Raw genomic sequence first — 13,566 nt, 5'->3', positions numbered from 1 at the left:
TAGCGATTACTTGAGGTATGCCATCACGTTCCTTTCGCCTGTGTTCTCCATCGTCAACGTTGCAGTGTAACCCATAGCCAGCGACCCTGCCTATCGCATCTTTGGGAATCAAAGGCCTCGCATCAACCTCGCGTGCAATATCCCTTCTATTCTCGCATAAACGCAGTTCCTCCTGTTTGGCCATGGAATAATTAACCTCGCTGAACAACTTGACGTATGTCGTTTATCTTGTTTCCGCAGTTTACCTGATGGTCTTTTGGCAGTTCCTGATGTATCGCACATGCCTCACTCTCCCTCGGCGCAGGGTTATTCAGACATGGATCCTCATGAGAACATGAGACACTGTCTAGACATGTAATCGCGATTACGCGCTCACCTTTTTTCACTCTCGACGCACACCGGCATCCAACTATCCTATCCTCTATGTTTCCTCATACCACATTCAAAGCCGACTATACCATCTATCCTCCACTGGCGAGTGTGGATTAAAGCAGATAAAGTCCTTCACTAACTCAATTCCTTCAGAAATGTGATCAATACGTTGAGCTTCTCGCGTGGTGGAGAGTACCTCTCAAATATAGCACTCTGCATCGAGTGGTAATGGTTCGGCTTTGATAATGCAACTACCTCTGACATGATGGGCTCATCAGTATACAACAGAGACGAGCGCCCCATTGCATCGCGTTCCTTGGCGCCGTCGCCTCCAGTGCATGGCATCCCACAAATGCGCTCAGTTCAGTGTGAGCCTCCCGTAACTGTCATTAGCCTATTGGAATTTGAATGGGTGAGCTTCAAAATCATCATCATTCACGTCGATGAGTTGCCATAACTATACGAGTGTTACCAAATCTATAATAAACCTGATGGGCTGTGACGACTAGCTAAGTTTCGTGGGTATCATATTTCAGAAGGTCGGGCATCAGCGTATCCTATGAAGTTGGTTTCCAATTATATTCTATAGGCGCACTGGTTCATTGTTTCCGATCATATTTCTCACAGGCAGTGTGCTAGGCTGATGTGATGGGCTCCATGACTTACCGTACATTGATTTGGTCAGGCTGCCTCGAAGCTGGCATTTCACCGTGCTCCTGCTAGCACAGTTCATGTTACAGCTCCTCTTGGTCCCTCGCGCAACACCTGGTCAAGTTGGCAGTTTCACGACGGTTCTCGGGTCCTCAGTACGTAGTCTCGATTCCGCATCATTATGAAAAGCGCTATATTTGTAGCACCCTCAGGGTTATCACTCTAGTGTCTCACATCCCGAGATCTCACACTCTACAAGTAACCGACATGATAACAGTGATCGTTGCTGTTTGGTTGTGATGAACACACTGTGGATATTATAAAATTCGTATACAACATACTGATTGAACAATTCGTCACTTCTGATTCACTTCAGAGTTCATTCATAATCAAGAAGGAACGGCTGTCTTCCTTCTATATGGTCTGACTAGGGGAGACTAGAGTTCGTTAGCCACAACGACAGTCTCTCGATTGCATGGTCTCGGCGATGGCACCTTTCTCAATATCGTCATCCAACGCATTTCATACTACCCTACACCGCGGCTCCCACAGCAACACCATAACTACACGCAGTGACGGCTCTGTGGATCATGTCAGTTACTTCATCTGTCCTTTTCCAAACAACGGGCACTAATGGTACTGTGTTTCGAACGTCTAGTCAGACCTTCATGTTGACACGTCCTTCGGTGTCATCGAGGTAAGTTTCAACGTCGTATAAGCGAACGTACATGATATTATCATAACTCCAGCTGTCAGCACCGGATTCAGATGATACCAAAGTCCAGAGTCCATCTGTGGTAACTTCACCCCAGTTTGAAGTCCCATATATGAGCTCCTACCAGCAGCCGCTTAGTGACGAGGCCAGGACCAAGAAACGAGAGGAGCTTTTTGACAGTATCATCGACGACAAGCTCGGTACCATCCCTGTTCGTCTCATCGACACAACATCGGGCAAGCTATGCAGCACGGGAGAGCTCTACGCTCATTTCAAGGAGTCTCGCAGCTATAAGGAAGTTGAAACGAAGATTCTCAGAGCCAATGAGAAGGTGATGCAGGCGACTGTTGATGCCTTCTTCGAATATGCTATGTTCTCCCATCGTTGGAGTACTACCGTCGAGGACGAGCCTACGTATGACCACATCAAGGGCGAAGAGAGCATCTACGGCCTGAAAACACCACCGGGAACCGAAAAGTTGCAGCAGTTTTGCAAGGTTACTAGGAAGAACCAGTTCCGATGGGCTTGGAGCGATACATGTTGTATCGACAAGACCAACAACGTCGAGCTCCAGGAGTCTATTATCTCCATGTTCTCATGGTATCGGTTGTCATCTGCTACCATTGTCTACCTCTCAGATGTCATCGACGAAAAGAGCTTCAGAAATAGTGTATGGTTCACTCGCGGATGGACGCTACAAGAGCTTATTGCACCTGGGCTCGTCTGGTTCTATAAGAAGGACTGGACGCCATATATTGACAGCAAGCAAAACCACAAAGAGGACCCCCGAGTCGTCAAGATCATATCTGAGGTCACATCTATTGACCGGACCATCCTCAACCAGTTTGTACCGGGGTTGCGAGATGTTGGCTCCGACGAGGTCAAGAGGATGAGCTGGCTCGCCTCTAGGAAGACAACAAAGATCGAGGATATGGCGTACTGCATGATGGGTAGGCTATCACCTTTTGGATAAAGCGATTGCCTGAAGACTTCCGATTTACAGGCATTTTTGGCGTTCATATGCCGGTCATGTACGGGGAGAGAAAGAATGCTTTTGTTCGCCTTCAAAAGGAGGTGATGAACCTTACGGATGACCTGTCGCTATTTGACTGGGTCGGAGAACCCTCGGAGCTTCATTCATACTTTGCATCGCACCCCAGCTGTTTTGCAAACCCTCCAGCTGGATCCGGGAGGAGCTTGTCGAAATTCTCTCACCCTCGGTTTTTTCAGGCCTCCAAGGCCTTTGCCAGCGCCGTTGGTTCTACCGTCGTGATGAATATCAAGAAACTTCTTCTTGACCCTCCTTATGGCCACTTCATTGCTAACGGGAAGATGAACATGCCGCTATTTGTTCATGAGGTTACGAAGCTGATTCCGGCAGACGCAACGGAGTCTCCCACTCTTAATGACGATGGCTTTGTTGACTATCTTGTCAAGGCTGAAGGTCTCGCTGAGGTGAAGATTACAACTCACCAACTTCTTCCCCCTATGATCAACGGCGAAGGTTCGCCTTGCTACCGTCTTGTTCGGATGTGGGACTCCAAGCTTATTCCATCAGAAGATGCTGTGAAGAAAGCAGATGAAGAAACAGGATCCGGATCCGGAGATGGAGATGGAGATGGAGATGGCGAGCATCATGAAAGGTTTATTCATGCCCCCCATTGGCTGGACAGGTCGGATGTATTAAGTCCTATGGCCACTGCGGTGACCGCTGCAGTGTCTCATAATGCAGTGACCATGTTCATGTCTCGTCTTCGGGAACCTTTCGTCGCACAGTTGCTGATTCAGAGAAAACAAGGAGGGCCTTACGAGAGAGTGGGAACAAGAGAGCGGTTGATAGCGGCACCTTCGTCGGGCTCCATCACCTTTCGAGGAATCAAGATTCTAAGTGTTCGTTGATTAAATCATTTCGAAATCGTACGGTATGCTACTTGTATCTGTACAGCAGTCCTGTGTGGGAGTAGCTCAGACCAGGCAATGCCATATCTCCTGTACCAATACATGAAAAATCCAAGCCCCGTGGGTGAGCAGCGTGTCCCAGAGCCAGACTCATTTTTTCATCCATTGATACATCAGCCTCCACTCATCGACATACACAGCGAGCGCGCGCTATCCAGTCGGGATCCGCTGAGTCGCCGTGTTCCGGAATACACGCTTAGTCATCCTCCCTGTTGTACCCACGACAGTTCATTAATGCTAACATCTGGTCTACCGGTCGGTGACCCTTGCCAGAATACGCCTTTACCCGTTGTGCCCTATTTGTTTCTCGAAGACCTAAGCGTTTACTTAAGGCACTGTCTAGTCATGTAATCTATTACGCGCTCACATTTGTTCACTCTCGACACACTGGCATTTCCAACTACCCTATCCTCCACGCTTCCTCACACCACACGAGTCAAAGCCCACTATGCTACCTATACTTGCGAGTGTGGATTAAGTATCAACCCCTCCACTCACTTGATTCCTTCTGAAATGTGATCAATGCCTTAAGCTTCTCGCGTGGTGGGGAGTGCCTCACTATCTCAAATATGGGACCTTACATCGAATTGTAAGGGTTCGCCTTTAAGAGCGCCCCGTTGCATCGTGTTCCTCCATTGGCGCTGTCGCCTACAGTGCATAGCATCCTAAAATGCGCTCTTGCTTAGTGTGAGCCTCCCGTGACTTTAATCAGCCTATTTCGGGGTGGGATTTGAATGGTGAGCTTTAAAATTATGATCATTCACGTCGATGAGTTACCACAGCTATACAAGTGTTATCAAATCTATAATAAGCCTGATGGGCTGTAACAACTAGCCAAGTTTGGTGAGCATCATGTTCCAGGAGGTCGGGCATCAGCGTATTCCATGAAGTTGGTCTCTAATGATATATTCTGTAGATGCCATTGTTTCCGATTATAAAATTCCTCCGTGTTGATTCGATATGATGAGCTCCAAGGCTTACCATACATTGATTTGGTCGGGCTGCCTCGAGGCCAGCACTCTACTATGTCCCTTCTATTGCAACGTCTCGGATCTACAGCTCGTTCTTTTCTTCCCTTGAGAGTGAAAAGGGAAGGTACAAGGAGATCGGTTATGCAAGGCGTTGCGGGTCGATGGCACTTCGATCAATTTGCCTCCAAAGTAGGAGAAGCCAGGCTATTCCACCCGCTCTACTGTCGACGATGAAGCAGACAATATTTAAATACAGAAGGTATGATATCGTTATTCATGCCGAACAAGACGAAAGTTTGGAATTTCTGGAGCGCCCAAAGTTGCAGGGCAATCGAAGTTCGGCTACCCAAACAAAGTGAATGAGAAGGAGGGTTTGTGCGAAGATGAATCAACTGCTGGTGTATCAGGGCGATCTGGCGCAGGCCATCGGGAGTACCAGGGTCCTGGCTGGTAGTCAGTAGCCTTGCATAGTGTTGCAGTCGGTCCTTGATAGATAGAGCTGCAGCCTTCCGTTATAAAGGTTTGACCTTGGGTTTCCCCTCGCATCCTGTGTCCGTTCCACTCTACACCTTCCTAGAGGCTGTGGTAATCTAAATTAGCAGTTAAAATTACGTTTGTAGCATGACCTTGTTATCATTGGCGCCTCGGCAAGGGCCAACACCCCATTTCATACTAGTGCTTTAAATTGATTCGCTTTACCTCGTGGGCCGCAATGTTACTCAAGATATGGTCGGCCCAATTCATGCACCGTCCTAGGACCTAGACTACATCATTTCCATCCCCAATTGGCATGGATGTTGCTGACCATTCTAACATTCCCCAGTAAAAGTTTCAACCTGTCTTGCCGCTTTGCACATCTTTTCGGTGATGTAAATTTTGTGACTCCGAGCTTGTTTGGTTCACGAACACCACCAAGGCTTGAAGATCTTGAAGAATACAAACACCCTCAATCATTCAGATCTTTCTCGGTTCCGTTGAACAACTTCAAACCCCGGGTGAGCAAACAAAGTGTGGACACCCCCACGTCATTCACAATGAGAGGACCGCTTTGAATGCTATGACTCGTGGGGGTGTTTGAGTTCATGGTAACTGTTGTCATTTGAACCTTTCTCGGTTCCTTCAAACTTTGTTTGAACTGAATGATGTGCCCTGTTAGCAGAGTTTATGGCAACCTGTTATCTTCGGACCTCTCTCGGTTTCTTCGAATGACTTCAAACCCTGAGCGAAAAAAGGCTGGACACCCTCACGTCATTCGCAATGAAAAGACCCCAGACTCTGTTCAACATCTTCGCTTCAGCTTAATGTCATAGCCGTCACCGAGCGGTATGTAACGGGTCTCAATATATCCCCGCTCCCCCGCGTGCTTCTCCCCCCGCTTTTAGCTTCAGCTTTGTCGATTTGATCTTCTCCTCGTCACATCTTCAACATGTTAACTTCTTGTGTTTTTAGTGTATTAGCGCTTTATCCGGACGCGCGCACTTGTATAAGACTATCTATAGTTGCATTCATTGATGTGCTACCGATGCTAGGATACAAATAACACAACATCTTAACGAAGTTCAACTGCCATGTCAGCAATGGAAAGCACCACGTCAAGTAACGAAGGAGAGACATTAACGAGGAAAAGACAGTAGCGGTTCAACGGGGAAGGACGGGAGCCAGCGTGTGGTTGGCAGTGGGGATACACGGTTGAAGATTGTATACTGCTCAGGTGATGGCTGCAACATTAACTTGAAGCGAAGATGTTGAGCAGAGTCTGGGGTCTTTTCATTGTGAATGATGTGAGGGTATCCGGCATTTTTTCGCTCAAGGTTCGAAGTCATTCAATAACAGGTTACCAGACACCGCCATGACTCGGAGCTCAAACACCCTTACGAGTCAGGGCATTCGAAGCTTGAAGATCCTGACGGTGGCGTCCCCCCTGCATCTTGAGATCTCGCACTCTGTTGAAGTAGATCGTTGCTGTTTGGCTGTGATTCTGCCAGTGAGTGGACTATATAAAGTTCGTACACATCATATTGATTGAACAATTCACCTCCGAGTCAGAGTTCATTAGCATTGACGACAGTCTCTCAATTACATTGTCTCGATGTCACCTTTCTCAATATCGTCGCCCAATGTCCTGAGCGATGCATTTCGTACCACCTTGCACCTCGGCTCCAACCGCAACACCGTGACTACATCCAGTGACGGGTCTGTGGATCATGTCAGTTGCTTCGTCGGTCTTTTTCCAAACAATTGGTGCTAATGATATTGGGTTTCGAACGTCTAGTCGGGCCTTCAGGTTGACTCATCCTCCGGTGTAACCGAGGCAAGTTTCAATATTGTTGTATGCGGAAAAGTTGATGATGTTATTATAACTCCAGCCGCCAGCACCAGATTCAAATGGGACCAGAGTCCAGAGCCCAGCTGCGGTGACTTTACCGCCATACACAGGCTCCTACCAGCAGCCGCTTAGCGATGAGGCCAGGATCAAGAAACAACAGGAGCTTTTCGACAGCGTCATCGACGGACAGCTCGGTACCATCCCTGTTCGCCTTATTGACACATTGTCGGGCAAGTTGTGCAGCACGGGAGAGCTCTACGCTCGGTTTAAGGAGTCTCGCAATTATAAGGAAGTTCAAACGAAGATTATTAGGGCCAATGAGAAGGAGATGAAGGTGGCTGTTGATGCCTTCTTCGAATATGCTATGCTCTCCCATCGTTGGAGTACTACCGTTGAGGACGAGCCTACGTATGACCACATTAAGGGCGAAGAGAGCATCTACGACCTGAAAACACCACCGGGAATCGAAAAGTTGCAGCAGTTTTGCAAGGTTGCCAGGGAGAACCATTTCCGATGGGCTTGGAGCGACACGTGTTGTATCGACAAGACCAACAACGTCGAGCTCCAGGAGTCTATCATCTCCATGTTCTCGTGGTATCGGTTGTCGTCTGTCACCATCACCTACCTTTCAGACGTTACCGACGAAGAGAGCTTCAGAAATAGTGTATGGTTCACTCGCGGATGGACGCTACAAGAGCTTATTGCACCTGGGCTCGTCTGGTTCTATAAGAAGGACTGGACGCCATATATTGACAGCAAGCAGAACCACAAGAATGACCCTCACGTTGTCAAGATTATATCTGAGGTCACGTCTATTGATGCGACTGACCTCAACAAGTTTGTGCCAGGGTTGCATGTTGGCTCTGACGAAGTCAAAAAGAGGATGAGCTGGCTCGCCTCTAGGAAGACGGCCAAGATTGAGGATATGGCGTACTGCATGATGGGTAGGTTGCCACCTTTTGGTTAAAGCAATCGCCTCAAGGCTTCCGATTTACAGGTATTTTTGGCGTCCACATGCCGGTTATGTACGGGGAGAGAAAGAATGCTTTTGTTCGCCTTCAAAAGGAGGTGATGAACCTTACAGATGACCTGTCGCTGTTTGACTGGGTCGGAGAGCCCTCAGAGCTTCATTCATACTTTGCATCGCACCCCAGCTGTTTTGCCAACCATCCAGCTGGACCCAGGAGGACCTTGTCGAAACTCTCTCGCCCTCAGCTGTTTCAGGCCTCCAAGGCCTTTGCCAGCGCTGTTGGTTCCACTGCCGTGATGAATATCAAGAAGCTTCTTCTTGATCCTCCTCACGGTCATTTCATTGCTAACGGGAAGATGAATATGCCACTGTTCGTTCACGAGGTTATGAAGCTGGATCCGGTGGACGCGACAGACCCTCCCACCCTTAATAACGACGGCTTTATCGATTATCTTATCAAGGCTGAAGGTCTCACTGAGGTGAAGATTACAACTCACCAACTTCTTCCCACCACGAAGAACGGAGAAGGTTTACCTTGCTATCGTCTTGTTCGGACGTGGGACTTCAACCTTATTCCATCAGAAGATGCCGTGAAGAAAGCAGACGAAGCAGTAGGATCCGGAGATGGAGATGGCGAGCGTCCTGAAGAGTTTATTCGTACCCCCCAATGGCTGGACAGATCGGACATATTAAGTCCTATGGCCACTGCGATGACCGCTGCAGTGTCTCGTAACGCAGTGATCATGTTCATGTCCCGTCTCCAGGAACCTTTCGTCGCACAGCTACTGATTCAGAGAAAACAAGGAGGGCCTTACGAGAGGGTGGGAACAAGAGAGCGGTTGATAGCGGCGCCTTCATCGGGCCCCATCACCTTTCGAGGTATCAAGATCCTCAGTGTCCGTTGATTAGATCATTTCGAAATCATACGGTACGCTACCTATATCTGTACAGTGTCCTGTGTGGGAGTGGCTCAGACCAGGCAATGCCGTATTTCCTGTACCAAGATATGAAAAATCCAAGCCCATGGGTGAGCAGCATGTCCCAGAGCGAGCGTGCGCTATCCGGTCGGGATCTGCTGAGCCGCCGTGTTCTGGAACACGCGCTTAGTCATCCTCCCCGCTGTACCCACGACAGTTCAATGTTTGACTTCACCGAGGATATTCCATCGTAGCATACGGATAAGTACGGCCAAGTTCAATCATCGAATTGGCGTGGCTGTTTGTTGCATTCCATGCAACATGCAAGCATGATGTCTGGCTATATTTTAGTATTCGCTACCAACTGAGTGCGACATGCATGGTGCCGGGCGAACTGTCGCTTCCTCGTCTGCACCTCTCCTAGCTGCAAAGTACGCTTGAACCGGGATTGCAGGTTGATCTCGTTCACTGAGTTCTACAGGACCGTGTTCTGGCGCTGGCGTGGATACCATGAGGGGAGCTTCCATGACAGAAGGGTTCAGGGTTCAGAGCGCTCAACTTTAGTCATGATCACGCACTCGAGCTATTCGCGACGTGACTGAATGACATGTTCGAATGGTAATGAGAATGTTCTTTACGATGTTTTACAGGCTGGACTTTTAGCGCTGGCACGGGCACCACGAGGGGGCCTCCCGCACCACTCAGATGTGATCAGGATTCAGAACGCTCAGCTGTGCTCACCACCACGATGTCTTCGCGACCTCAGAGATGGCAGTGCTAATTTGCCCTCCCAGTTCCAGAACATGCGATGGAACCGGCCACAGGTTTGGACACGCACCTCTTGGTATTTAGTGACAGACAACCGGATGACAAGCTCAAAATTCCTGACTTATCTTAAATGCCTCCATTGTTTTGGTCAATTGCCGATTCTCAAAATTTCAGTCTCGATGCTTCTGGTGTTGCCGGTTTCTTCGGTGGCGAGGAAGCCATCACTGCCATGGCTACTGTACACCTGTATAGGGGGCGTAGATGGCTCGGCTGGTACAACTCCCCCGGCAGCTATACTATAGCCAAGGACTTCGGCAGAATATCCAAGTCAAGATTATGGGGTGGTCTTTTTCCTGGCACCAATCATGATCCAGTTGTTGCATTCAAACTGGACGTGAAGACTGGACCGAAGTACGTTGCGTCACGCTCGGGAACTGTCATGCAGCAAACAGGGCACTTTGCGCATCTCCTGACGCAGGGGACGGATGATTTGACGCCACATCCTCTTCCTGCCACACGAACCACTGCAAATTCACACATCTTTATTGTCACTGTCCCTGAAATAGCATATGAAAACCTTCCGGTGCAAACCATGAGCATTCACCACGCCGTTCTCGCCAGTTTCCCTATCCTGATCAGCTTCAGCACATGCATCCTTTCGGCTTTATTCGCCGACTGGTACTGCTTTGCGATGATCCTCCTCGGAATCATCTCCAGCGGTGTTACATGTTTCGTCATCGGCTCCGGAGTCCTTGGTATTGAAACCGTTAAGAAACCAGCGGAGGGCTCCCCTCCAGGAGACGGGATTCTCTTGATGCAGAATGGCGTCATCATCCTGAAGGGAGAGGAAAAAGACGTGAATGCAATTACAAAGGGGAAGTTTTCGCTACAACTAAAAGGAGCACCTGAGTATACAGTTGTCGGTCTGTGCTCGCTGCTCCTCGAAGTTCAGTTTCTACTGCAGCTCCTCCTCATCCCACAGGGATCGCTGTTCGGTCAGATCATGTTCCTGACCTCAGTGGTCGCATCCTGGGCGTACAACTCCTTCCTAGCATCCCTGGACAAGGAAAAACTACAACGGAAACTGTTTTGCGACACTATCGGACTTCACCAAACAGCCATGCTCAGTTTCCAAGCTGGCACTCGAACCAGCATGGCTGCATTCGCATGCTTCGTTCTTTGCGGAGATTTACCAAGGCCTCTTAAGGGTATCGAACCCATGAAGATTCTGTTGGAGTTTGTGCCTAATGAGACGCCAGTGTGGCAGAAGTGGAGGAAGCAAGTAGTGGCTCAGGTCGAGAAAGAGGACGAAATGAGTATCTTTCAACCTGGAAATGTTGATATGTCAGGGCTCAGTAGCGGTGAGCGAAAACTTTTGACGACTCTGCTACAGGATGCGGACGATGCGTACAAAGGGTATATAGAGACCCGTAACCGTCGACAATCGTTGACAATTGCCGAAAAGCCTTGATACCTATATTTCTTTGTCGCCTATCCGATACATATGACGAACCGTGTATTTTGAATTTGCGCCAGTGTTTTGAACAGCATCATTGGCATGGGGTTTCTTCCGATATTTGTTCTCATCGGCTGTGCAGATTAGTGGCTTCAGTCGTCCTACTATCTTTTCGTCTGGTAGTTGTCGTCGAGCAATGAATGTCTTAATCTACTTAAAGACTTTTCGTACAGTCCATGACACCACCATCCTCCAAATCCTCTCGTAGAAAGCTTCAACAACGTATTTTACGAGAGCGTCATTGACAGCCCACGGCGTGCCAATGACACTCTTGAAACCAGAAAACTGAAGTCCAGCTGCGAGGTGGATGGCTTCGTCAGGTGTCTCCTCATCACCGACGGCGGTGTGACATGCTGAAAAGAACACGAATTCAGCTTGCGGAGAATTGTTCTCCATGATGTCAAGCAGTGTGAGAGGTTTGTCCCTCATGGTGAAACATGCATTGTAAGGTTGCTCGTGGTCCTGTTTGCCATGACAAGCAAGGTGTACCCAGGTGTTGCGCTGCAAAGTGTTGAGTGCGCCTGCCTATGTGGCTTTGTCTCCTAAGATATTAGTGAACTTGACGTTGGAGAAAACGAATCCATGGACAAGCTCAAGCTCGCTATCAACAGCGGGAGCAGCGTGCCCTGCACTGCACCTGATTTACTTTGTCCGATTGCCGTGAAGGATGGAGTGACACGCATCCTCATCGTCTGTCGAGACCTGATCAAAGCCGAAAGTGTGAGTTTATATATCCTCCAGGCATGCCTCTGGCCCAGAGCGATCTGCTTTCATTCGGAAATGGTTAGCTACATGAAGAGGGATGGACGTGAAGGCTGCCATCGGACACAGCCATACTCGAGACCGAGGGCGCAATTGTGGATCATGCTGGAGGACGTTGACTATGGGTAGCATGATCTCGTCCCATACCATCTGCAAGAGTACTCGCAATTTATTCCAAATTTATTCCTTGGCTTCTCTGGGCGCATAAGAACCCGCAAGACTGTGAACGACAATAAGAGCAGGAACCGCAAGGAGCCTTGAAGTTTACGTATCTCAGCTACCGCAGCTTCCCATTTCTTTGAAAGTCTCCTATACTGTATTGCAGCACGATCAGCAGCAACTCGGTCTGTGCTAATTGCAGAACCTTGAGTATCAGATAGGTGCCTGCTGAGCTCCGAGAGCCTTTAAGCTAGTTGTGGACTTGTAGACTTCAAGTCTCCCAGTGGAGTCCTGAGTCGAGAGGCCAGCGACCACTGCTGGCCACGGTCCTGCTCCACAAGTTCAACTGCTCACCGTGGATTGCCACTATGTATGGGACATGAGGCTGCATCTACAGGAAGTGATTGTGCACCGCGAAAGGCGCTTGCAGCCTCGTGCCGTGAGCTAATCGACGACCGCGTCATCACATGGCCGTCGAAAAGCTAAAAGCACATTTGATATGCTTCGAGGGCAAATTCATGATGATAGGCTTCGGCTTGGTGAGCCCAGTCAATAGACTTGCCGATATACCAAGGAAAATTTTGAGTAGGATGTCTTGATGCGAGTCTGAAGTTCTCTATAGCAAGTAACAAATCAGCAGGGTCGTGTAGAATCCGGTAACGAGACAAATATATTTCCTACAGCCGCATGTAGACGACATACCTGCCCGAGTGCAGTGAAGACAGAACCGCCAATGATTCTGGGCAGAGATTAATGACCTCCTCGATATCATTCTTCTGAGTGTGCATGAAATGAGAGCAGAGCGCTGAGCTCAAATTGAAAAGATTTACATGGCGCTTCGGGTCGCCGAGCGACGTTAGCTGGAGGGATTCGTGAGATAGATCAATGGTCTCGTTAAGATCCTCGCTAACATGCAACTTGTCATATCTGGTTTTGAGTGCAAAGGCAAGGTTGTTGAGTGTGGTGCGACGATGTGGATGCCCAGGCGGGTGCAGCGTCAGTGCATCGTGATGGAGGCTAATAGCTAGGTAATGACATCAATGTCACCATGTCTGTTGAAACAGGTGACGAGAGCGCCCCATAGGTTGCCCAATGAGAAATGTCGATATTTATGTCCAACAGGCCGCAGTATCGTTCAAGTGAGAGACCGTCTTGCTTGTTGTGAATTCGGCAAATCGTGCGTGGTCTCATCTGTGTCTCAAGCAATCTCACGGTCTACGAGGAACTACAATTGGTGTTTCATTAGCAAAAGCTAGCAAGACAGAGTCTGACGTGCCAACTCACACGAACCAATACGTCATTCTGACCGTTGCAAGCATGTACAATGGTGGCCTTCAGTGTGAGGGAAGGATGGATACCACACGCGGGTAGGAAGGATAGTTCTATGGGATGTCAGTAGATATACGTGATGAATGAGAAGCAAATCTCTCACCGAATGGTCCGTCTCCATGATCGAGTAGCTCATCCAACGATGTTTGAA

General features: G+C 48.8%; 7 protein-coding genes across 7 annotated transcripts; 4 read left to right on the top strand and 3 right to left on the bottom strand.

Annotated features, from left to right (window-relative positions):
• Positions 1-1,301: 1,301 nt before the first annotated feature.
• On the top strand, positions 1,302-3,051 carry BJ212DRAFT_1391109 (heterokaryon incompatibility protein-domain-containing protein; the record flags this gene model as incomplete). Its single annotated transcript, XM_041337015.1, has 4 exons — positions 1,302-1,324; positions 1,541-1,615; positions 1,805-1,814; positions 1,855-3,051. Coding segments are annotated over 3 exons (942 nt in total), but the record flags the coding sequence as incomplete, so codon positions are not given.
• Positions 2,694-3,910, top strand: BJ212DRAFT_851801 (uncharacterized protein). The gene is made up of 3 exons (XM_041344204.1): positions 2,694-3,193; positions 3,284-3,761; positions 3,815-3,910. Exons 1-2 carry the CDS (start codon positions 2,759-2,761, stop codon positions 3,635-3,637), a joined length of 789 nt encoding a protein of 262 aa, XP_041187402.1. The 5' UTR covers positions 2,694-2,758; the 3' UTR covers positions 3,638-3,761; positions 3,815-3,910.
• A 2,541-nt stretch (positions 3,911-6,451) lies between these two features.
• On the top strand, positions 6,452-8,301 carry BJ212DRAFT_1391080 (heterokaryon incompatibility protein-domain-containing protein). The gene is made up of 3 exons (XM_041337014.1): positions 6,452-6,874; positions 6,941-6,979; positions 7,035-8,301. Exons 1-3 carry the CDS (start codon positions 6,758-6,760, stop codon positions 7,959-7,961), a joined length of 1,083 nt encoding a protein of 360 aa, XP_041187401.1. The 5' UTR covers positions 6,452-6,757; the 3' UTR covers positions 7,962-8,301.
• Positions 8,302-9,779: 1,478 nt separating this feature from the next.
• On the top strand, positions 9,780-11,120 carry BJ212DRAFT_1283381 (uncharacterized protein; the record flags this gene model as incomplete). Its single annotated transcript, XM_041331756.1, has 1 exon — positions 9,780-11,120. One exon carries the CDS (start codon positions 9,780-9,782, stop codon positions 11,118-11,120), a length of 1,341 nt encoding a protein of 446 aa, XP_041187400.1.
• A 195-nt stretch (positions 11,121-11,315) lies between these two features.
• On the bottom strand, positions 11,316-11,678 carry BJ212DRAFT_1283389 (CHAT domain-containing protein; the record flags this gene model as incomplete). Its single annotated transcript, XM_041331757.1, has 1 exon — positions 11,316-11,678. A coding segment is annotated over one exon (363 nt), but the record flags the coding sequence as incomplete, so codon positions are not given.
• Positions 11,679-12,331: 653 nt separating this feature from the next.
• BJ212DRAFT_1391070 (uncharacterized protein) lies at positions 12,332-12,856 on the bottom strand (the record flags this gene model as incomplete). The annotated part of the gene is made up of 2 exons (XM_041337013.1): positions 12,454-12,856; positions 12,332-12,432 (listed from the first exon to the last, which is right to left on the bottom strand). Exons 1-2 carry the CDS (start codon positions 12,548-12,550, stop codon positions 12,332-12,334), a joined length of 198 nt encoding a protein of 65 aa, XP_041187398.1. The 5' UTR covers positions 12,551-12,856.
• Positions 12,596-13,387, bottom strand: BJ212DRAFT_1391063 (uncharacterized protein; the record flags this gene model as incomplete). Its single annotated transcript, XM_041337012.1, has 4 exons — positions 12,596-12,702; positions 12,789-12,946; positions 12,998-13,103; positions 13,371-13,387. The coding sequence occupies 4 exons, from the start codon at positions 13,385-13,387 to the stop codon at positions 12,636-12,638; spliced, it is 348 nt and encodes a 115-aa protein (XP_041187397.1). The 3' UTR covers positions 12,596-12,635.
• Positions 13,388-13,566: the final 179 nt, after the last annotated feature.

Source organism: Suillus subaureus (genome assembly GCF_016647635.1).
Source record: "Suillus subaureus strain MN1 chromosome Unknown BJ212scaffold_51, whole genome shotgun sequence".
Classification (NCBI taxonomy): Eukaryota; Fungi; Basidiomycota; class Agaricomycetes; order Boletales; family Suillaceae; genus Suillus; species Suillus subaureus.
This window is presented reverse-complemented; position numbering and strand designations above follow the sequence as displayed.